Source organism: Cherax quadricarinatus, chromosome 30, assembly GCF_038502225.1.
Source record: "Cherax quadricarinatus isolate ZL_2023a chromosome 30, ASM3850222v1, whole genome shotgun sequence".
Classification (NCBI taxonomy): Eukaryota; Metazoa; Arthropoda; class Malacostraca; order Decapoda; family Parastacidae; genus Cherax; species Cherax quadricarinatus.
The window spans coordinates 13788038-13813037 of NC_091321.1; the positions used below are offsets into that span (position 1 = coordinate 13788038).

General features: G+C 38.0%; 1 protein-coding gene across 3 annotated transcripts in view; it reads right to left on the minus strand.

Moving 5' to 3' along the window:
- The window catches only part of LOC128692654 (nucleoside diphosphate kinase homolog 5), a 75333-nt gene that overhangs the window by 13937 nt on the left and 36396 nt on the right, over window positions 1-25000 (minus strand). Inside the window, exons 2-5 of one of the 3 annotated variants that reach the window (XM_070089926.1) lie at window positions 20710-20957; window positions 4551-5593; window positions 1695-1821; window positions 1-30 (exon numbers count right to left, since the gene is read on the minus strand). The exon at window positions 1-30 is cut by the window's left edge and continues 156 nt beyond it. In XM_070089926.1, coding sequence (XP_069946027.1) covers window positions 1-30; window positions 1695-1821; window positions 4551-4661 — 268 coding nt within the window. In that variant the 5' untranslated portion in view covers window positions 4662-5593; window positions 20710-20957. Of the gene's footprint in view, window positions 31-1694; window positions 1822-4550; window positions 5594-20698; window positions 20958-25000 lie in introns of all 3 variants that reach the window. The other 2 variants (XM_070089925.1, XM_070089924.1) reach the window with 2 other exon arrangements.

Below are 25000 nucleotides of genomic sequence, written 5' to 3' on the forward strand. Positions count from 1 at the left end.
CTCTCCTCCAGTGATTGATGGCGTCGTCTCCTGGTGCACAAACCAACACCAAAAACTTTTGTCACTACCATCTTCAACACCAGATAAACACTTTGATTATCATATATTATTATTATTATTATTATTATTATTATTATTATTATTATTATTATTATTATTATTATATTTTATTATTATTAATATTTTATAATAATAATATTAGATATTATTATTATTACTATTATTATTATTACATATTTTTTATAATAATTATTATTATTAATTATTATCATTATCATGGGGAAGCACTCAACCAGCAGGGGTCACGCAGCGCCTGGAAAAGTCACAGCAGAAAAAATAACAATATAAACCAAACCTAACCTAAATCTAATCTAACCTAACCTAACCTAACCTAAATCTAATCTTATCTAACCTAACTTAACCTAACCTAACCTAAATCTAATCTTATCTAACCTAACTTAACCTAACCTAACTTAAATCTAATCTTATCTAACCTAACTTAACCTAACCTAACTTAAACCTAATCTTATCTAACCTAACTTAACCTAACCTAACCTAAATCAAATCTTAAATAACCTAACTTAACCTAACCTAACTTAAATCTAATCTTATCTGGCCTAACTTAACCTAACCTAAACCTAAACTTAACTTAACACTGAATATACATGCTGTGCCACATTATTAAGTAAGATATTTTCAACCTGTACATGTCATGTATTGTCTTTGCTGAAGAAATTTAATAAAACGTGATGTTTTTTTTAACTTCTATAAATTGTCAACGTGTACAAGTCATGTACTGTCAGTTAATAACTAATTTAAAACATTTGGTGTTTAAATATTTGTTATTTAAATGTTTGGTATATTTTTCAAGCGATTTATTTCCCCTAGCCAAAACTGTGACTCTATTAGGTGGCCCGGTGGCCTGGTGGCTACAGCTCCCGCTTCACACACGGTGGGCCCGGGTTCGATTCCCGGCGGGTGGAAATTCCGACACGTTTCCTTACACCTATTGTCCTGTTCACCTAGCAGCAAATAGGTACCTGGGTGTTAGTCGACTGGTGTGGGTCGCATCCTGGGGGACAAGATTAAGGACCCTAATGGAAATAAGTTAGACAGTCCTCGATGACGCACTGACTTTCTTGGGTTATCCTGGGTGGCTAACCCTCCGGGGTTAAAAATCCGAACGAAATCTTATCTTATCTTATTTCCTGTGATTATTTTTTCTGACACCGATTTATTTGACCTTTGTTATGTCAGGTGGGTTGTGGCTGGGCTGCATTTGGCTGTTTATGAGATCAATGTTGCATTTGGTCGAGACGTGAGCAAATGTACGTTTGCAACATTAGGTTTATTGATAACCTAACATTGGTGGGGTGACCTTTGACCTAAGATGTAGCTTAATATACGTGGGATAACCTTTGACCTAAGATGGCCTGAGGCTGTAGGATCTGCCTCGCGTGGGCCAGTATGTCTACCGCGGAGTTCCACTTTCTTCACGTTCCCCTATGCAAAGAGTGACCACCCCTTTAACCTCTGACCTTACCTGTTAGAAGGAGGGCAAGCACTTACCCCGAGGTGACCTCTAACCTTACCTGCTAGAATGAAAGCTAGCACTTACTCCCCTGAGGTGACCTTTGACCTTACCTGCTAGAATGAAGGCTAGCACTTACCCCAGAGGTGACCTCTGACGTTACCTGCAAGAATGAAGGCTAACACCTCTCCAGAGGTGATATAATCGACCAAGGAGTTATAGAAGGACTTCCCGCGGTGTTCTCCATAGAATTCTTCCGCTTCCGCCCGCGTCAGCCGCACGCGCCGCCGCTGCAGTGGTCAAACACAGGTCATTAAAGGTCATCACAGGTCATTTAGTCAACACAGGTCATTAAAGGTCAACACAGGTCATTTAGTCAACACAGGTCATTAAAGGTCATTCAAAAGGTCAACACAGATAATTAAAGATCAACACAGGTCATTTAAAGGTCAACACAGGTCATTTAAAGGCCAACACAGGTCATTAAAAATGCCAACAATGGTCATTTAAAAAGGTCAACACAGGTTGTTACACGGTATGGGGAGGTAAATGAGATACAGTAATTACTGCATAAATGGCTCAAAAAACCGACAAGGTTTGCAACACTTTTTTTAATATGGAGACGTGGAACGTAACCTTTGTTACGGACCTTTATACAGTGAGACTGTAAAAGGTTGTCTTAAACTGTACAGAGAGGAATGTTCAGGGATGGTCAGTTACTGATGTTCTTTGGGGATAGTCAGTTATAACTGACTATCCCTGAAGACTAAGAATTAGCACTGCAGTAGGCCTACTGGCCCATGGTAGACTGGTCCAAGTCATCAGCTGACCTAAGACAGTCAGGTCTAAGTCATGTATGTCACTTTAGGAATGTGAATGAGATAGATGAATTAGACACATGTGCGACACTTGGGTGTCTTTATTGAGGAACGTTTCGCCACCCAGTAGCGAAACGTTCCTCAATAAAGAAGAATGGTAAAGATCAGGAGTTTGAGGTAATATGTCCCTTATCCTGGAGTCAATGTAATGAGTCCATTGATCTTTTCAAAAATGATGGAGTAATTACACACACACACACACACACACACACACACACACACACACACACACACACACACACACACACACACACACACGCACACACACACGCACACACACTCACACCCACCCACCCACACATACACACACACATATATATATATATATATATATATATATATATATATATATATATATATATATATATATATATATATATATATATATGTCGTGCCGAATATGTAAAACTGGTCAATTAGCAATAACTCATTTAAAATTAAGTCCTTTCTAAAATTTTCTCTTATACGTTTAAAGATATATTTTTTTCATTAATGTTAATGTAAAAAAAATTAATTTTGCACCAAAAGAATCTTAGAAAACTTACCTAACCTTATTATAACAAGAACAATTTATTATAGCCTAACCCAACTATATATATTTTAGATTTGTTTACAATAATTTAATACAAAACAAACACAGTGAAATAAATTTTTTTCGTTAGGTTCAGAATGATTTTGGCGAAATTATTGCATACACAAATTTTCGCTTGTCCTATATGGCAAGATGAGCGTTGCTATTTAAGCCAAGATCGCAAGTTCTGCCTATTCGGCACGACATATATATATATATATATATATATATATATATATATAGATATATATATATATATATATATATATATATACATTATACACAGTAAGAGACATGCACCTCTCAGTACGTCAGTGTATATATCTTACTTGTAACCAGGTGACATTATTACAGCATTTTCGGGCATATAAGACGCACGATCACATGGGATATAAGACAGTGTTTTCAAGCAGTTGTAACGTAACGTTAGTAAACAACTGCTAAAACCTAAGATAAAGCCTACCCTTGACCCTGACCTTGAGCATATAAGGCGCAAGACATTTCGTGAGGGGGGGGGTGCGCCTTATATGCCGGAAAATACGGTAATACCATCCAATATGAAGTCATTAGCGACTAATTGCTTTTCACCTTGTGCTTGTTAAATGCAAAGACACAGTGATCAATGATGGACAGTTGCAATTTGCAACGTATTGCTTAGTTAATTAAGCTTACAGTGACGAGATAGTACCACAAGCTTGTTATAATCTTCACTGTACAATTATTAAGTGTTAATTATCAGATTATTTTAGCCTAGGGGATAATAACTACATGTTTATTATTTTTTTAATTAGTAATATTTAGAAATAAACAAAAACATTGACAAAATAGTTTGTTGAAGACAAAATTGTGGCAGTAATTCAGACAGAAATATTTTTTTTAGCAATAATAATAATAAAGCAAAAACTAGGAAGAGACCAATAAAGTAAGGAGAAAATAGAAGTAAAGCCAGTTCTACTATTATTACTATTACTACTACTACTACTACTACTACTACTAGTACTACTACTACTATTACTACTATTATTACTACTACTACTTCTACTACTACTACTACTAATAATAATAATAATAAAAACAATACAATAATAATAAAAATAATAATAATAATAATAATAATAATAATAATAATAACAATAATAATATATTATTATTATTATTATTATATATAATATTATATTATATAATAATAATAATAATAATAATAATAATAATAATAATAATAATAATAATAATAATATATTATTATTATTATATATAATATTATATTATATAATAATAATAATAATAATAATAATAATAATAATAATAATAATATATTATTATTATTATTATTATTATATATAATATTATTATATTATATATAATAATAATAATAATAATAATAATAATAATAATAATAATAATAATATTATTATTATTATTAGTAGTAGTAGTAGTAGTAGTATTCTATTCCCCGGAAGCTCTAAGCCCTTAGGGATCATGCAGGGCCTGGAGAAAAGCTCAGCTCCAGTTCCTCGGATCAAGAAGCAAAGCAGAGAGTAAGAAGAGTGCCCACGAGTATAGTTCTTACATCGACCACAGTGAAGCCTTCTTCCAAGATGATCTTCTCGATCTCAGGAGACTTGTCGATGGCATCCGGCTTAATGAGAGCCAGTGTCCGCTGGATCTTATCCGTAGCCATCTCTCTCTCTCTCTCTGTCCCTTTAATTGCACTGCTCGTTTATCCGAATTTTTCGATCGATTGGACTCAAGAGAGTTTGTTTCTTTCCCCTCTTCGGTTATCCAAAGAGCTTCGTTATCCGGACTAGTCGGTTACCATGAGGGTCAGAGTCCTTATCTTAAGTTGTCGTTTATCAGGTCGTCTCACCTATCCGAACTTCAATATCTTTTTAATATTTTTTATGCCAAGATTTTGGTTTTAACAGATTTCCCTAACCATCCATAATTATTAATAATCTAAATTATTGTCAGTCATCTAATTAATTCCTTGTTTGAATTATTATACTTCTTTGTTTACTTCCCAGTTATTCACGTCTCGCAGTTATCCGAATTACCTTATTCTCTTTCATTATTAATTGTCAGTCCACGAATCACCTTAAAAATAATTCTCAAAAGATTATATATCGATCTTTTTTTCATTAATTATCGTATTTACGAAGTCGTCACTGGCCGACGATTATTGCTTACTCAAAGGTCCCTCTTATCCGAAGCTAAAGTTCCAGCTTATCCAGGCTTTAGTCGATTATAAAACTCTTCTTATCCGGAATATTAAGCTTTCCCCATCAAGATATGTATCCGAAGTTCTCATTTAACCGAAGCTTAATTAAGCTGTACTAGTTAGTCCTCCTGGTGACTGTACCAACCCTGTTGGTGACTGTACCAACCCTGTTGGTGACTGTACCAACCCTGTTGGTGACTGTACCAACCCTGTTGGTGACTGTACCAACCCTGTTGGTGACTGTATCAGCCCTGCTGGTGACTGTACTAGTCCTGTTGGTGATCGTACTTGTCCTTCTGTTGACAGTATTAGTCTTGATGAATATACTAGTCCTCCTGGTGACTGCAGTAGTTCTAGTTACTCTTTGCTTGCTTTCACTAATTACTTGGCTTTTCCTGTGAGGGGGGTAAAAAATCAGTATTAAATAAATAAATATATATATATATATATATATATATATATATATATATATATATATATATATATATATATATATATATATATATATATATATATATATATATATATATATATATATATATATATATATATATGTATATATATATATATATATATATATATATATATATATTATATATACATCCATTAATGCTATATAAATGCAAAAATGCATACATAAATGTTTATAGGATTAGAGACATACAAGCATATAATAATAGAAATCAATACACATGGAGATGAAGAGAGAAAAAATGTTCTGTATATTCAGAACTCGGGGAGTGAGGTCCTTTTCAGCAGACTATAAAGAGTTAGAAAATATATCTTGTTTCTGTCAATCTCTGTCAGAATCAAACTATATTTAAGACATGCATGGGTGAGGCACTGAATGGTGCAATAGATAGTGTGTAGATCTGGCACAGTGCTGATATGATTTAGTACATTTAGTACACACAAGTAACAATAACTTACAGGAAATTTACATGTTACATGCTGTAATAATGTTGGTAGAATTACAGACAATATGTAAAGTAAAAGGACACAAGTGCAACTAATGTGACATTTTATTGTGGCAACGTTTCGCTCTCCAGGAGCTTTATCAAGCCATTACAAACAATACATGGCCACAGAGGGTATATATATAGGCTCAGAGTGAGGTGCAATACTAGTTATATTTTCCTTCCTTTTTCATCAAAGACTGCAAGAAAAGAGCTCTTCAGATCCTTAATTCTCCACGCACCAACACCACTCCCAGCAAAGTTATAATTCTTCCCAACAGCCAGGTTGCACTGAACGTTTCTAAAGTACTTTCACAAACTAACACCATAGTCGCCATCGCTTCTAGCATTTCGATAAAGGATCTAACCAGAACAAAATCAAAGCACCAGGAACCAGTCAATGCAGGGGTTTACACTATACCCTGTGGAGGCTGTGACAAGATTTACGTAGGTGAAACAGCAAGAAACCTCGACACCCGCCTCAATGAACACATTTACGCATGTAGGAACGATAACTTGAACAACGCCTGTGTACAACACCGAAATTCCACCAATCATCTAATGAAATTCAGGGACGCCCAATTAGTGATCGAAGAAACTAATTTCCGCAGACCCAAGTGCCTCGAATCAGCACTGATCGCTGTTTCGAATACAATCAAGCAAAACAACGGCAGCTTCACGATCTCTGAAGTCATAGCATATGTGTCTTACCTAACAAGAATCCTCCTGAAAACAGTAAACCCTGCCATCACATAGTCTCTCCTGTTATACTACACAAAGCACATTACAGAGAGTGAAAACTGAAACAACCTGCCTCTATCCAGTCTATATTTGTCTAACCTATTTTTGTTAGGTAAGACACATATGCAACAGTTAGGTATCTTTATTTTGAAACGTTTCGCCTACACAGTAGGCTTCTTCAGTCGAGTACAGAAAAGTTGATAGAAGCAGAAGATACTTGAAGACGATGTAATCAGTCCATCACCCTTAAAGTTTTGAGGTGGTCAGTCCCTCAGTCTGGAGAAGAGCATTGTTCCGTTGTCTGAAACAATATGAAGTTGAAGTGACAGAATCGGGCCTTATATAGTGCCAGGAGGTGAGACGTAGGTTGATTTGGGAGGGCAGGTCCTTCTCAAACCCAGCCGTTCTCACTAGTAGAGGTAGTCGAAGTAGATGGTCTGTACCAAGATACCCTTGTGTTGCTGTGTCTGACAGAATGAACATTGAAATGGTATAAAATACCGACAGATTGTTAGGTAAGACACATATGCAACAGTTAGGTATCTTTATTTTGAAACGTTTCGCCTACACAGTAGGCTTCTTCAGTCGAGTACAGAAAAGTTGATAGAAGCAGAAGATACTTGAAGACGATGTAATCAGTCCATCACCCTTAAAGTTTTGAGGTGGTCAGTCCCTCAGTCTGGAGAAGAGCATTGTTCCGTTGTCAGACAACGGCCCGGTCACAGACCGGGCCGCGGGGGCGTTGACCCCCGAAACTCTCTCCAGGTAAACTCCAGGTATTTTTATGTTACCCAAGTAACTCATGTACGAATTAATTGCTCTACCATATTGTATTACTACTACTATTGCAACTTTTGTCACTACTACTACTACTACCACTAGTATCGCACCTCACTCTGAGCCTATATATACCCTCTGTGTCCATGTACTGTTTGTAATGGCTTGATAAAGCTCCTGGAGAGCGAAACGTTGCCACAATAAAATGTCACATTAGTTGCACTTGTGTCCTTTTACTTTACATGTTACATGTTAGCACAAGTACTGTATTAAGTGTTTAAGTAATGCTAGTACTGCATTAAGTGTTTTTTAAGTAATTCTAATACTGTATCAAGCTGGTTTTCAGTAATTCTAGTACTGCATTAAGCTGGTTTTTAAGTACAGTGGAACCTCGGTTTACGAATTTAATCCGTTCCCTGACTTCGCTCGTATCCCAATTTGTTCGTATGCTGAGTCAATTTTCCTCATTTAAATTAAATGAAATGGCATTAATCCATTCCAGCGGAATTCCTGCTTTTAGGAGACATGACAAAATACTTCCATATGATGCTAAAATCAACTCTACGGCTTATTTATATATCACAATTCATCTAATTTCACCATCACTCAAGGAATACACAACAGGTGCGTCATCGTCAGTGTTCAGCATTTCTTCGATGTCAGCTTCCTGTAACTCCATCAGCACACAGTCAGGATGAGTTGTTAGAATTGTCAACGCTTATTGCTTGGGTACGTGTATTCTGTTAGTGGTTGGATCTGTGAAGGACCTGCCTAGTATGAGCCAACAGGGCTACTGCAGTGTTCCTCCTTTCTAATGTTATTATGTACCCACGACACCAATCATACCCATCCCCTCCCACTCATATTTGTACAATATCTTTTTAAAGCTACCCAAGGTTCTATCGAAGCTAAAACCTTGGGTAGTTTCAAATTGGATGTGAGTGGATCCTGCACATGAGTAAATAGAATTATCAAAGCTTATTTCTTGGGTAGCATTGAAAATTGAGTTGGGCAAATATTCTGTTAGTGGGATGGATTGTGAAGGACCTGCCTAGTATGGGTCAACAGGCCTGCTTCAGTGTATTATTATTAGTATGTATTATAATAATAATAATAATAATATTATTATTATTAATTTAGGGAAGTGGAGCACAGACCCAACTCCCTTGATCAAGAGCCCCTCACCAAGGAACCTCCCTTGAGGGGAAAGTTCGCATCCTGAAATTTCGTTCGTATCTAGAAACAAAAAATCGATCGAGTGACTGTCCGTATCCTGAAAAATTCGCATGGTGGGGCATTCGTAAGCCGAGGTTCCACTTAATTCTAGTACCGTATTAAGCTGGTTTTAAGTAATTCTAGTACTGTATTAAGCTGGTTTTATGTAATTCTAGTACCGTATTCAGTGTTTTTTTAAGAAATTATTGTTAGTCCGGTCTTGATAGTGTAATAGTGCTCATACTTAACAAGGAAACTTTCTATATGTATCAGGTAGTCAAGATTACAGTGGGAGGTTCAGTGTCCAGTGGGTGATTAAGATTACAGTGGGAGGTTTAGTGTCCAGTGGGTGATTAAGATTACAGTGGGAGGTTTAGTGTCCAGTGGGTGATTAAGATTACAGTGGGAGGTTTAGTGTCCAGTGGGTGATTAAGATTACAGTGGGAGGTTTAGTGTCTAGTGGGTGATTAAGACATAAGAACATAAGAACATAAGAATGTAGGAACACTGCAGAAGGCCTACTGGCCCATACGAGGCAGGTCCTTATCAAAACGACATCTACCTAAAGCTACTCAAGAAATAACTCCCGTACCCCTTAACACCAATCAAACCTAGCCCCTCCCACTCATATACTTGTCCAGTCTCTTCTTAAAGCTACCCAAGGTCCTAGCCTCTATCACCCCACTGGGAAGACTGTTCCACGCATCCACAACTCTGTTAGAAAACCAGTACTTACCTATGTCCTTTCTAAATCTAAATTTATCCAACTTAAATCCATTATTCCTGGTTCTTACCTTGTTCGACACCCTCAGTACTTTATTAATGTCTCCCTTGTTTATGCCCGTCATCCACTTATACACCTCAATGATATCTCCCCTCATTCTACGCCTCTCCAGAGAGTGGAGATTTAAGGCTTTAAGTCTATCTTCATACGGGAGGTTCCTTACACAGTAAATCATTTTAGTCATTCTTCTCTGTATGTTCTCTAACGAGTCTATGTCCATCCTGTAGTAAGGGGACCAAAACTGAGCAGCATAATCTAAATGAGGCCTCACTAGTGGTGACGTGTACTTAGCTCAGTGGTGACGTGTACTTAGCTCTGTGAAGACCTGTTTGTGTGCTCTCTGTGAATCTGTACCAGGATGCCCTCTCTTGAGCAACTTTACCAGCAGCTGAGAGAAGAGCTCAGAGTTGCTAAGATGGAGATACGGCGATTAACGGAGGAGAACAAGAGGATTCGTAGTAATCCTTCTGTTGTGAGTCCCCAGGTTAAGAGGGGAGCTTGGTCAGTGGCCGGGCAACATGGAACCAAGCTGAAAATCAAGAAAACGGTTGGAGAGGCAGAAACAACGAGAAACCAGAAGACTACCGTGGAAACTTCCAACTCATTCTCGGTGCTACCTGACGAATGTGAGTGTTCTACTGGGAATGCCACAACGAGCACCAAAGAAGCATTGGCAGACGTGAGTAAGACATCCCTAGAAACCCCAACGAAGACCATCGAGAACGTCTTGACGAATTCTACAAGTGGTGTAATGCTACCTGGCGAATGTGAGTCGACTACTCGGAGCATCACGACGGACGACGCCAAGGAAGGTAAAAACATTGTTGTTGTTGGGGATAGCCAGATTAGGTACCTGGATAGGGCATTCTGCTTGAAGGATAGGAGTAGGAGGCAGAGAGTGTGTTTTCCTGGGGCTGGGATGAAGGATATTGTTAGCCGTCTGGATGACATCATGAGAGGTAATGGGAGCAATCCTATTATCTGTCTCAGTGCTGGAGGCAACGATGTTGGCAGACGTAGGAGTGAGGACCTGATTAGCAGGTATAGGTCAGCAATAGAGATAATTAGGAGGAAGGGTGGGAAACCTGTCATATGTGGCATTTTGCCAAGGAGAGGAGTTGGAAATGAATGGTTGTCCAGAGCAATTGGTGTCAATTGCTGGCTGGACAAATACTGTAAGGAAAATGCGGTAACATTCATTGACAACTGGGACCTCTTCTATGGCAGAAATGACATGTATGCCAGGGATGGGGTTCACTTATCTAGGTGTGGGGTGGGAGCACTGGCCAACGCAGTGGAGGGAGCTGTTAGGTCTTTAAACTAGGAATAGTTAGTGGTATGGGTTTTGGCGGGAAAACTGTGAAGTCGCAGGGTAGTAACATGAGTACTAGGAGAACTAGTAATAGGCAAAATGAGGTGGATATTGGAAAGCCAGTGGCACTAATTGACAGGGACAGTAATAGGTTTAGTGGAATAACAGAAAGGAGCAGGAAGGGTAAAGAGAGAGGAGGGTCATTAAATATTTATTACACAAATAGTCGCAGTGCTAGGAATAAGATGGACGAGTTGAGACTAGTTGCTAGTGCAGGTAACATAGATGTATTTGCCATTACTGAGACGTGGTTTAATTCAAAAAGTCGGGACATGCCTGCAGAATGTCACATTCAGGGTTTTAAATTGTTCCAAGTAGATAGAAGTATCAGGAAGGGGGGTGGGGTGGCATTGTATGTCCGAGATCGCTTGAACTGTTGCATAAAAACGGGTATTAAGTCTGAAGTAACACATACAGAGTCTGTTTGGATAGAATTTTCAGAGGGGCATGAAAAATTAATTTTAGGTGTGATATACCGTCCCCCAAATTTAGATAGGGACCAGGGGAGACTACTATGGGAGGAAATTGTTAGGGCCACAAGGCACGATAATGTAGTAATTCTAGGAGACTTTAACTTTAGTCATATTGATTGGAATTTCTTGACTGGGAATTTAGAATCATACGATTTCTTAGAAGTAGTTCAGGATTGTTTTTTGAAGCAGTTTGTGACAGAACCTACAAGGGGTAATAACCTGCTTGACTTAGTTCTGGCAAACAATGAATCCCTTGTTAATAATTTAGAAGTTTCAGAGGAACTAGGTGCTAGCGACCACAAATCAATTACATTTAGAATTGAATGGAAGTATGATAGTAGGGATAACTCAGTAACAGTCCCAGATTTTCGCTTAGCAGATTACGATGGGCTTAGAGAACACTTATCATCTGTTGACTGGGGTAACGAAGAGAGCTATCAATATGACAGTTTTCTGAACACAATACATGCTGCTCAAAGAACGTTTATCCCTTATAAGGAAATTAGATCAAATAGAAATGACCCAAAATGGATGAATAATAGGCTGAAATATCTACTAGGGCATAAGAAAGGAATTTATAGACGTATCAAAAGAGGCGAGGGTCATCTTATGAATCAGTATATTGACATTAAGAGGGACATTAAAAAGGGGATAAGAAAAGCTAAAAGGGACTATGAAATTAAAGTTGCTAGGGATTCTAAAACTAACCCAAAAAGTTTTTTCCAGGTCTATAGAACAAAAGTCAGAGATAAGATAGGTCCCCTTAAAAATAACTATGGGCATCTTACTGACAAAGAGAATGAAATGTGCTCGATTTTAAATAATTATTTTCTCTCGGTTTTTACACAGGAAGACACTAATAATATTCCGGTAATTAATTTTTATAGTGGATCAGAAGAAGATAAATTATGTAACATCACAGTCACTAGTGAAATGGTTGTGAAGCAGATAGACCGACTGAAGCAAAATAAGTCACCAGGTCCTGATGAGGTTTTTTCAAGGGTTCTTAAGGAATGCAAAATGGAAGTCTGTGAACCATTAACTAATATTTTTAATTTATCTCTTCAAACAGGTGTAGTGTCTGATATGTGGAAGATGGCTAATGTAATTCCTATTTTTAAAACAGGGGACAAGTCGTTACCGTCAAATTACCGCCCAATAAGCCTGACCTCAATTGTAGGCAAATTACTAGAGTCAATTATAGCTGAGATTATAAGAAGCCATCTCGATAAGCATAGCTTGATTAATGATACTCAGCATGGATTCACAAGAGGCCGGTCTTGTCTAACTAATTTATTAACTTTCTTCAGTAAAGCTTTTGAGGCTGTTGACCACGATAAAGAATTTGATATTGTTTACTTAGATTTTAGTAAGGCATTTGATAGAGTTCCGCACCAAAGACTGTTGAAGAAAGTAGCAGCTCATGGCATTGGGGGAAGGGTGCTCTCGTGGATCGAATCATGGCTCACAGACAGGAAGCAGAGAGTGTCCATAAATGGGGTTAAATCCGAGTGGGGATCAGTAACAAGTGGGGTTCCACAGGGATCAGTCTTGGGCCCGTTGTTGTTTATAATATATATCAATGATCTTGATGAAGGAATTACTAGTGATATGAGCAAATTCGCCGATGACACGAAGATAGGTAGGATAATTGATTCAAATGTAGATGTTAGGGAACTTCAGGAGGATTTAGACAAACTCTACTCTTGGTCAGAAAAGTGGCAGATGCAGTTCAATGTAGATAAATGCAAGGTTCTGAAGCTCGGGAGTGTCCATAACCCTAGCACTTATAAGTTAAATAATGTAGAACTTAGCCATTCAGATTGCGAAAAGGACTTGGGGGTTATGGTAAGCAGCAACCTTAAACCAAGACAGCAATGCCTAAGCGTACGTAATAAGGCAAATAGATTACTGGGATTTATATCAAGAAGTGTAAGCAACAGAAGTCCAGAGGTCATACTGCAGCTTTATACATCATTAGTAAGGCCTCACCTAGATTATGCAGCTCAATTCTGGTCTCCATATTACAGAATGGACATAAATTCGTTAGAAAACATTCAGCGTAGGATGACTAAATTTATACATAGCATTAGAAATCTTCCTTATGAAGAAAGATTGAAGACTCTTAAGTTACATTCACTTGTTAGACGAAGAATGAGGGGAGACCTGATCGAAGTGTACAAGTGGAAGATAGGTATTAATAAAGGGGATATTAACAAGGTCTTGAGGATATCTCTCCAAGAGAGAACCCGCAGTAATGGATTTAAATTAGATAAGTTTAGATTTAGAAAGGACATAGGAAAGTATTGGTTTGGAAATAGGGTAGTAGATGAGTGGAACAGTCTACCTAGTTGGGTTATTGAGGCTGGGACTTTGGGTAGTTTCAAATTTAGGTTGGATAAGTACATGAGTGGGAGGGGTTGGATTTGAGAGGGACTTGCACATCGGAGCTTGTTTCTTGTGTGGCATTGAAAATTGGGTTGGTCAAATGTTGTTAGTGGGATGAATTGTAAAGGACCTGCCTAGTATGGGCCAACAGGCCTGCTGCAGTGTTCCTCCTTTCTTATGTTCTTATGTTCTTATGTTCTTAAGTCTCCCTCTATCGTGATCCAAGCCTGGAGGTCGGTATATTACACCTAGAATTAGTTTTTCTTGACCCTCCACGAACTCTACCCAAACAGACTCTGTTACTGCTCCATCTATTTTTATACCTGTTTTTATGCAACAATTAATATTTTCTCGGACATACAATGCAACTCCTCCCCCCTTCCCATTACATCTATCCACATTGAACAACTTAAATCCCTGAATATTACACTCAGCAGTCATATCCCGACTCTTTAAATCATACCACGTTTCAGTTAATGCAATGATATCAAAGTTCCCAGCACATGCTACCAAACGTAGTTCATTAATTTTATTTCTTGCACTTCGACTGTTAGCATAAAATACCATCATATGTTTTTTCTTCTGCACATTTTTCCTATTCATCTTTGTTTTTACACAATTTCTGAAATTATCATTACCCAGAGTTACTACATGACAGTTACTATTAAGATTCTTAATATCAGAGCATAAGTCAATATATCCATACTCATTATTAATCATTTCTAAACCCATACCTCTAACTGATCCTAGTTTAAAGTCCTAACAACCCCCTCAACTGAGTTAGCAAGAAAACCCACACCTGCCCTGGATAAGTGAACCCCATCCCTGGCATACATGTCATTTCGGCCATAGAAGTTGTCCCAGTTGTCAATGAATGGTACTGCATTATCCTTACAGTGTTTATCCAGCCAACAATTAATACCAATTGCTCTGGACAACCATTCATTACCAACACCTCTTCTTGGCAAAATGCCACATATAACACTGAACATGAAATTGGCATTTGATGAACTGGAATGAGGCACAACTTGTTCTCACCGAACCAGACCTCAGACGCCGACGGTGCCTAGAAGCCTCACTAATCGCCGTCACCGACACTATAGAACGCAACACTGGAAACTACAAAATTTCAAAAACATTGGCATACATGATACTTAAGCAGCACCAACCCAACAACACAGGAGTCACATGATTTCATCGTCTACTGGTCCTCATCATAGACAGAGGTTGTTTTGATAAGGACCTGCCTCGCATGGGCCAGTAGGCCTTCTACAGTGTTCCTCCATTCTTATGTTCTTATGACATTCCTCAGGTCACGTGCGTCACACCTCACTCTCCGCCTATATATAATGTCTTCCTACCTCTGTATGTTAGAAGTGATCAAGGTCCCAGGACCGAAACGTTTTCTAATAAATATGTTATAGTGTTTGCTTACGTGTCTTTCTAAACCATAATACCGATTATATGCCATATACCGACTGATTACATCGTCTTCACATCTCTACTGTTTCTGCTAAACTCTTCTGTACTTGACTGAAGAAGCCTACTGTGTAGACGAAACGTTTCGGAATAAAGATACCTAACTTATCAAGACTACACTGGGAGGGGTAATGATTCAAGTGGCAGCTGAAGACACAACTGCGATGGTACATAATTATAGTCGGTACATAGTATGACATTGTTACATAGTCATTACATATTATTGTATTGTTGTTGACAACTAGTGACTCTGACTCGTATAATACTGGAATGGTACATGGTATATGAAACCAGATCAGCTGATATTGTTTGCATGAGGTTTTGGGCTGACTATATCAAGTTCAAAAAGCGTTTTTGACAATATTTTAGATATTCTTCAGGGTAGATTCTTTCAAATTTTGGTCTTTTGATTTGCATATTTTATTTTTACTCAGGTTAAGTCGTACTCGTGGAATATCAAAGTAGATATAGATATCTAATTTTATATCTGTGTTCTGTTTGAGCAGTACACAAGTGTTTAATCGTAGGGGTTAATGTTTGTATCTAGCGTTTTGTATACCTAACCTATACAGCAGTGGGTGTGGGTCCTATATATGTTAACTAACTTCAAATTATGTTAACTAAGTTCAAATCTCTGAATAGTGAGTTGCCTAGAATCAGATTGAATAATTAGTCTGATGGAAGGCTTTTGTTGTTTTTACTGGTTTTAAACTGACTTGTAGATCTCTATATACATGTCAGTGTTAAGTGTAGTACACAGTACTGTCTTCACCAAGCAACTTCCACTGTTTCTGCTAGACTCTAGCAAAAACGCTCACTCTGACGGTATCTGCTCGGATTTCATTCTCTTTTCTGTAATATTGCAAGCTTCTGATGAGGTGTTGACTGCAACTTGCATCGCTTATTCGCGAATTTTTGCATATTATATATATATATATATATATATATATATATATATATATATATATATATATATATATATATATATATATATAGAACATAACATAAGAAAGGAGGAACACTGCAGCAGGCCTGTTGGCCCATACTAGGCAGGTCCTTTACAATTCATCCCACTAACAAAAACATTTGCCCAACCCAATTTTCAATGCTACCCAAGAAATAAGCTCTGGTATGAAAGTCCCACTCAAATCCAACCCCTCCCACTCATGTACTTATCCAACCTAAATTTGAAACTACCCAAAGTCCTAGCCTCAATAACCCAACTAGGTAGACTGTTCCACTCATCAACTACCCTATTTCCAAACCAATACTTTCCTATGTCCTTTCTAAATCTAAACTTATCTAATTTAAATCCATTACTGCGGGTTCTCTCTTGGAGAGATATCCTCAAGACCTTGTTAATATCCCCTTTATTAATACCTATCTTCCACTTATACACTTCGATCAGGTCTCCCCTCATTCTTCGTCTAACAAGTGAATGTAACTTAAGAGTCTTCAATCTTTCTTCATAAGGAAGATTTCTAATGCTATGTATTAATTTAGTCATCCTACGCTGAATGTTTTCCAACGAATTTATGTCCATTCTGTAACATGGAGACCAGAATTGAGCTGCATAATCTAGGTGAGGCCTTACTAATGATGTATAAAGCTGCAGTATGACCTCTGGACTTCTGTTGCTTACACTTCTTGATACAAATCCCAGTAATCTATTTGCCTTATTACGTACGCTCAGGCATTGCTGTCTTGGTTTAAGGTTGCTGCTCACCATAACCCCCAAGTCCTTTTCGCAATCTGTATGGCTAATTTCTACATTATTTAACTTATAAGTGCTAGGGTTATGGACACTCCCGAGCTTCAGAACTTTACATTTATCTACATTGAACAGCATCTGCCACTTTTCTGACCAAGAATAGAGTTTGTCTAAATCCTCCTGAAGTTCCCTAACATCTACGTTTGAATCAATTATCCTACCTATCTTTGTGTCATCGGCGAATTTGCTCATATCACTAGTAATTCCTTCATCAAGATCATTGATATATATTATAAACAACAACGGGCCCAAGACTGATCCCTGTGGAACGCCACTTGTTACTGATCCCCACTCGGATTTAACCCCATTTATGGACACTCTCTGCTTCCTGTCTGTGAGCCATGATTCGATCCACGAGAGCACCCTTCCCCCAATGCCATGAGCTGCTACTTTCTTCAACAGTCTTTGGTGCGGAACTCTATCAAATGCCTTACTAAAATCTAAGTAAATGATATCAAATTCTTTATCGTGGTCAACAGCCTCAAAAGCTTTACTGAAGAAAGCTAATAAATTAGCTAGACAAGACCTGCCTCTTGTGAATCCATGCTGAGTATCATTAATCAAGCTATGCTTATCGAGATGGCTTCTTATAATCTCAGCTATAATTGACTCTAGTAATTTGCCTACAATTGAGGTCAGGCTTATTGGGCGGTAATTTGACGGTAACGACTTGTCCCCTGTTTTAAAAATAGGAATTACATTAGCCATCTTCCACATATCAGACACTACACCTGTTTGAAGAGATAAATTAAAAATATTAGTTAATGGTTCACAGACTTCCATTTTGCATTCCTTAAGAACCCTTGAAAAAACCTCATCAGGACCCGGTGACTTATTTTGCTTCAGTCGGTCTATCTGCTTCACAACCATTTCACTAGTGACTGTGATGTTACATAATTTATCTTCTTCTGGCCCACTATAAAAATTAATTACTGGAATATTATTAGTGTCTTCCTGTGTAAAAACCGAGAGAAAATAATTATTTAAAATCGAGCACATTTCATTCTCTTTGTCAGTAAGATGCCCATAGTTATTTTTAAGGGGACCTATCTTATCTCTGACTTTTGTTCTATATACCTGGAAAAAACTTTTTGGGTTAGTTTTAGAATCCCTAGCAACTTTAATTTCATAGTCCCTTTTAGCTTTTCTTATCCCATTTTTAATGTCCCTCTTAACATCAATATACTGATTCATAAGATGACCCTCACCTTTTTTGATACGCCTATATATTCCTTTCTTATGCCCTAGTAGATATTTCAGCCTATTATTCATCCATTTTGGGTCATTTCTATTTGATCTAATTTCTTTATAAGGGATAAACGTACTTTGAGCAGCATGTATGGTGTTCAGAAAGCTGTCATATTGATAGCTCTCTTCGTTACCCCAGTCAACAGATGATAAGTGTTCTCTAAGCCCATCGTAATCTGCTAAGCGAAAATCTGGGACCGTTACTGAGTTATCCCTACTATCATACTTCCATTCAATGCTAAATGTAATTGATTTGTGGTGGCTAGCACCCAGTTCCTCTGAAACTTCTAAATTATTAACAAGGGATTCATTGTTTGCCAGAACTAAGTCAAGCAGGTTACTACCCCTTGTAGGTCCCGTCACAAACTGCTTCAAAAAACAATCCTGAACTACTTCTAAGAAGTCGTATGATTCTAAATTCCCAGTCAAGAAATTCCAATCAATATGTCTAAAGTTAAAGTCTCCTAGAATTACTACATTATCGTGCCTTGTGGCCCTAACAATTTCTTCCCATAGTAGTCTCCCCTGGTCCCTATCTAAATTTGGGGGACGGTATATCACACCTAAAATTAATTTTTCATGCCCCTCAGAAAATTCTATCCAAACAGACTCTGTATGTGTTACTTCAGACTTAATACCCGTTTTTATGCAACAGTTCAATCGATCTCTGACATACAATGCCACCCCACCCCCCTTCCCGACACTTCTATCTACTTGGAACAATTTAAAACCCTGAATGTGACATTCTGCAGGCATGTCCCGACTTTTTGAATTAAACCACGTCTCAGTTATGGCAAATACATCAATGTTACCTGCACTAGCAACTAGTCTCAACTAGTCCATCTTATTCCTAGCACAGCGACTATTTGTGTAATAAATATTTAAAGACCCTACTCTCTCTTTACCCTTCCTGCTCCTTTCTGTTATTCCACTATACCTATTACTGTCCTTGTCAATTAGTGCCACTGGCTTTCCAATATCTAGCTCATTTTGCCTATTACTAGTTTTCCTAGTACTCATATTACTACACTGCGACTTCACAGTTTTCCCGCCAAAACCCATACCACTAACTATTCCTAATTTTAGACCTAACAGCTCCCTCCACTGCGTTGGCCAGTGCTCCCACCCCACACCTAGATAAGTGAACCCCATCCCTGGCATACATGTCATTTCTACCATAGAAGAGGTCCCAGTTGTTAATGAATGTTACCGCATTTTCCTTACAGTATTTGTCCAGCCAGCAATTGACACCAATTGCTCTGGACAACCATTCATTTCCAACTCCTCTCCTTGGCAAAATGCCACATATGACAGGTTTCCCACCCTTCCTCATAATTATCTCTATAGCTGACCTATACCTGCTAATCAGGTCCTCACTCCTATGTCTGCCAACATCGTTGCCTCCAGCACTGAGACAGATAATAGGATTGCTCCCATTACCTCTCATGATGTCATCCAGACGGCTATCAATATCCTTCATCCCAGCCCCAGGAAAACACACTCTCTGCCTCCTACTCCTATCCTTCAAGCAGAATGCCCTATTCATGTACCTAATCTGGCTATCCCCAACAACAACAATGTTTTTACCTTCCTTGGCGTCGTCCTTCGTGATGCTCCCAGTAGTCGACTCACATTCGTCAGGTAGCATTACACCACTTGTGGAATTCGCCAAGACGTTCTCGATGGTCTTCATTGGGTTTTCTCACTCACGTCTGCCAATGCTTCCTTGGTGCTCGTTGTGGCATTCCCAGTAGAACGCTCACATTCGTCAGGTAGCACGGAGAATGGGTTGGAAGTTTCCACCGTAGTCTTCTGGTTTCTCGTTGTTTCTGCCTCTCCAACCGTTTTCTTGATCCTCAGCTTGGTTCCATGTTGCCCGGCCACTGACCAAGCTCCCCTCTTAACCTGGGGACTCACAACAGGAGGATTACTACGAATCCTCTTGTTCTCCTCCGTTAATCGCCGTATCTCCAGCTTAGCAACTCTGAGCTCTTCTCTCAGCTGCTGGTAAAGTTGCTCAAGAGAGGGCATCCTGGTTCAGATTCACAGAGAGCACACACACAGGTCTTCACAGAGCTAAGTACACGTCACCACTCAAAGTACACGTCACCACTGACGTGGTGATAACACTTGCTTAGGGACCCAGCGTTCTTCTTGAATATTGATAACCTCTTATTTCTGAAGAAATTTTTACCTAACTGGTTGCGTAATATTTACAGTCATGATCTGCGGTGAATTAGTTATCGTAGAGGCGAGAGAGGAGGTTAACCTCTTCATCAATATTACCGTCCATTACCTGGAGTTTACCTGAAGAGGGTTTCAGGGGGTCAATGTCCTCGCGGCTCGGTCTGAGACCAGGCCTGGTGGTGGATCAGGGTCTGATCAACCAGGCTGTTAATGCTGGCCGCTTGCAAACTGAAGTACGAACCACAGCCCGGCTGGTGAGTACTGACTTCACGTGCCTGTCCAGTGCCTTCTTGAAGACAGCCAGGTGTCTATTGGTAATCCCCCTTATGTATGCTGGGAGGCGGATGAACAGTCTTGGGCCCCGGACACTATAATCCATAACAGTTAAACATTAAAAATAATAACAGTAACTAGAGCTGAAATCAGTATTACGCTTATTGCAATAATGATATTGAGAGTAACATTAATATTAAAATCGTGAGGCAATAAAACTAATTGAGATTCTATACAAAAAAAAAATAGAGAATACAATATTTTGCAAAATACAACACTATAAAACTATATAAAAAAATACAACCGTGCCAATAAACTCGATAAAATTATGCAAGAAACAATAAAAGTGGGGCAATAAAAGGTAATAATAGTTTGATAATAATAACAAAAACTAATAAATATTTTTTCTGAGAAATGCAGTTCATCTGTCAGAAATACAATAACATATAGAGTTGCAGTTATGTAATAACAAAGACTAAGACTCCTAGTTATTACATAACTAAGTTATAACGTAACTTAGTTATCGCATAACTAAGACTAAGAGTCTTAGTTATGTAATGACTAAGAATTAAAGGAAGGAAAAAAAAGACATCTTTCGTACAATACCAGGAATAATAAAAGACAAATTGACTGTGTAACACAAATTACAGACATTACTGAGGGTGAAGTGAACTATTGTTGAGTCACGGGAACAATAAAAGACCAGGTGGAGACAAAAGTAAACAGAGAATACAATATTATATTGGAAATATTAACTATAAGAATTAATATTCTGAGTAGAACAGTGTGATAGAGGAAACGCGATAATAATTACGTAGATAACAGAAAAAAAAAATGGTACGACTATTTTTTTTTAATTTCTTGATATATGCAATCTAAAAAAAGACATTTTTTTAATTAATACAAGTTATATGAGAAGAATATGCAGAAGTTTTTTTTTCTTCCCGGTCTCTATTTTCACAGGAATGAATGATATAGATAATGTATTCTCCTCACTACTGTATCTTTTAAATCTTGCCTGCCATATACACAGCAAAATACACTAGTTGCTGGACTAAGGAAAGATGGGGAGGTGGGGGGAAGAGATCTAGAAATATTTCCTCTAAGCTATTCTATCTTCTTCTCCCACAAGTTAAACTACAGGCGGATCCTATCATACAGACACACACACACGAATATATATATATGTGCAAAACAACCACTGTGAAAGAATAGTGAAATTCAAAGCGCTTTCGTGACTTCTCACATTATCAAGGAACTTGATAGTTCCTTGATAATGTGAGAAATCGCGAAAACACTTGGAATTTCACTATTCTTTCACAGTGGTTGTTTTGCATCTCCTGATATCACCTGTTTACTGTGATCTTATATATATATATATATATATATATATATATATATATATATATATATATATATATATATATATATATATATATATAATGTGTGTGTTAGAATTAAATACGTGCTTCACCTGGGTATCTTTTTTTAATTCAATACAAACAGATATTGGTATACAGTAACGACGCAGTATATATTGCAATGATCAACGAAGCAACATACAGCTGTGACAGTCACTCTCTCCTAGTGACCAGATTCACTATTGCTTCGGTAGCGTGAGAGTAAAACTGAGGCCAGAGTGCCTCATGGATTCATATCTGTATGATATCTGGAATTCTTGGCAGGTGAAGAGGTAATGATCACGCTCCGTCAACACGCGAGTATACGGAGATTTACGAGACTTGAAAATCAATCCTCTTGTTTAAGTGGTCCCTCAGTTGTTGTTGTTGTTGTTGTTGTTGTAGTTCCTGCACCACCGCAGCGGATTGGTCCCTCAGTTGTTGTTGTTGTTGTAGTTCCTGCACCACCGCAGCGGATTCGTCCCTCAGTTGTTGTTGTTGTAGTTCCTGCGCCACCGCAGCGGATTGGTCCCTCAGTTGTTGTTGTAGTTCCTGCACCACCGCAGCGGATTGGTCCCTCAGTTGTTGTTGTAGTTCCTGCACCACCGCAGCGGATTGGTCCCTCAGTTGTTGTTGTAGTTCCTGCACCACCGCAGCGGATTCGTCCCTCAGTTGTTGTTGTTGTAGTTCCTGCGCCACCGCAGCGGATTGGTCCCTCAGTTGTTGTTGTAGTTCCTGCACCACCGCAGCGGATTGGTCCCTCAGTTGTTGTTGTAGTTCCCGCACCACCGCAGCGGAGTGCCCAAACATGTAGACTTATTTTTAATTCTTGTAGAGTAGTAGTTTCCTGATTTTCTTTTATTTTTTTTTAGTTTATCATACATGATAGGTAGATTCAAGTCTGCTAGTTCATTATACTGGGAGGTATGTCTAAATCTACTGGTACATTATACTGGGAGGTATGTCTAAATCTACTGGTTCATTATACTGGGAGCTACGTCTAAATCTGTAGGTTCAAGTCTACAAGTTGATCATACTGGGAGGAAGTTCCTGTTTCTTTAGTCTTCATAATTATCAAGGTCCTAATTCTCATCTCTCGTGTGTCTTCATTTTCCGCAGTGATTCTTCATGCCACACAGAGTACACCAGCAGTGACCACCACTACCACCAGGTCACCAGCAGTGACCACCACTACCACCAGGTCACCAGCAGTGACAACCACTACCACCAGGTCACCAGCAGCGATCACCACCACCAGGTCACCATCAGAGCCAGGTCATAAAGTACGTCCACCTGCTTGTTTCTGTAATACTTTCTATAGCACCGTAATTCAGATGGTATACTAGGAAAATGATGTGAAAAGAGCGGTGTGATGTTTATATACAACTCGTTATATGGTGATGGAGTCTTTGTTTACAACCTCGACTCTCTTCTTCAAGATTCATGGAACATCGTGAGTTGTCCCTTCTCTAACTTGAGTTGTTAGACTAAGTACTTTGTTTCAACAGACTCTAGTGTGTCTAGCTACCCAGCCTCACTCCTCTTAAACAGCTAAAAACAGAGTTATAAGCCAAGAACACTGATCATTAGAATCTAATGGGTATGTGGGTGTTAATCGGCTGTTGTGGGTCGTATCCTGGGGAAGGACCGGAATGACTCTTAAGCCCAACAGACAAAAAGGAACAGTGTTTGGCTTTTTTTTAGTTATTTTGGGTTAATAACCCAAAGAAGAATGTCTTCTATCACCAAATCCAAAGAGGCATCATTTACCAAATGTAACTAACTCTCCACGTTAGCAGGTAATGAAAAACGCTTACAAGGCTTTAAAATCCATAAGGAATTATCGTCTGACACCTTATTTTAAAATGGCGCGAAAAAGTAGGTGGGATTAATAAGCCAGAGATCACTGAACCAGTCAATAGTCGTCCCTTAATGAAGAACAGTATCAGGAGACAACTGTCATGTTTCCTAAGGACTAACCTGGGCCAGGTAGACAGGGTAGTGCAGTACATAACACACAGCACAACACACCACAACATACTGCCACCGTCGTGCACCAGACACGCGATAACACATACACTTTGCTGGTTACTTCACTCACTCCCCAATCATTTATACACTTACTGAATATTATTCCAGGATTTTATATATATATATATATATATATATATATATATATATATATATATATGTCGTGCCGAATATGTAAAACTGGTCAATTAGCAAGAACTCATTTAAAATTAGTCCTTTCTGAAATTTTCTCTTATACGTTTAAAGATACATTTTTTTCATTAATGTTAATGTAAAAAATTTTAATTTTCCACCAAAAGAATCTTAGAAAACTTACCTAACCTTATTATAACAAGAGCAATTTATTTTAGCCTAACCCAACTAAATATATTTTAAATACGTTTACAGTAATTTAATAATAAACTAACACAATCAAATATATTTTTTTTCGTTAGGTTCAGAATGATTTTGGCGAAATTATTGCATACACAAATTTTCACTTGTCCTATATGGCAAGATGAGCGTTGCTATTTAAGCCAAGATCGCAAGTTCTGCCTATTCGGCACGACATATATATATATATATATATATATATATATATATATATATATATATATATATATATATATATATATATGTCGTGCCGAATATGTAAAACTGGTCAATTAGCAAGAACTCATTTAAAATTAAGTCCTTTCTAAAATTTTCTCTTATACGTTTAAAGATTT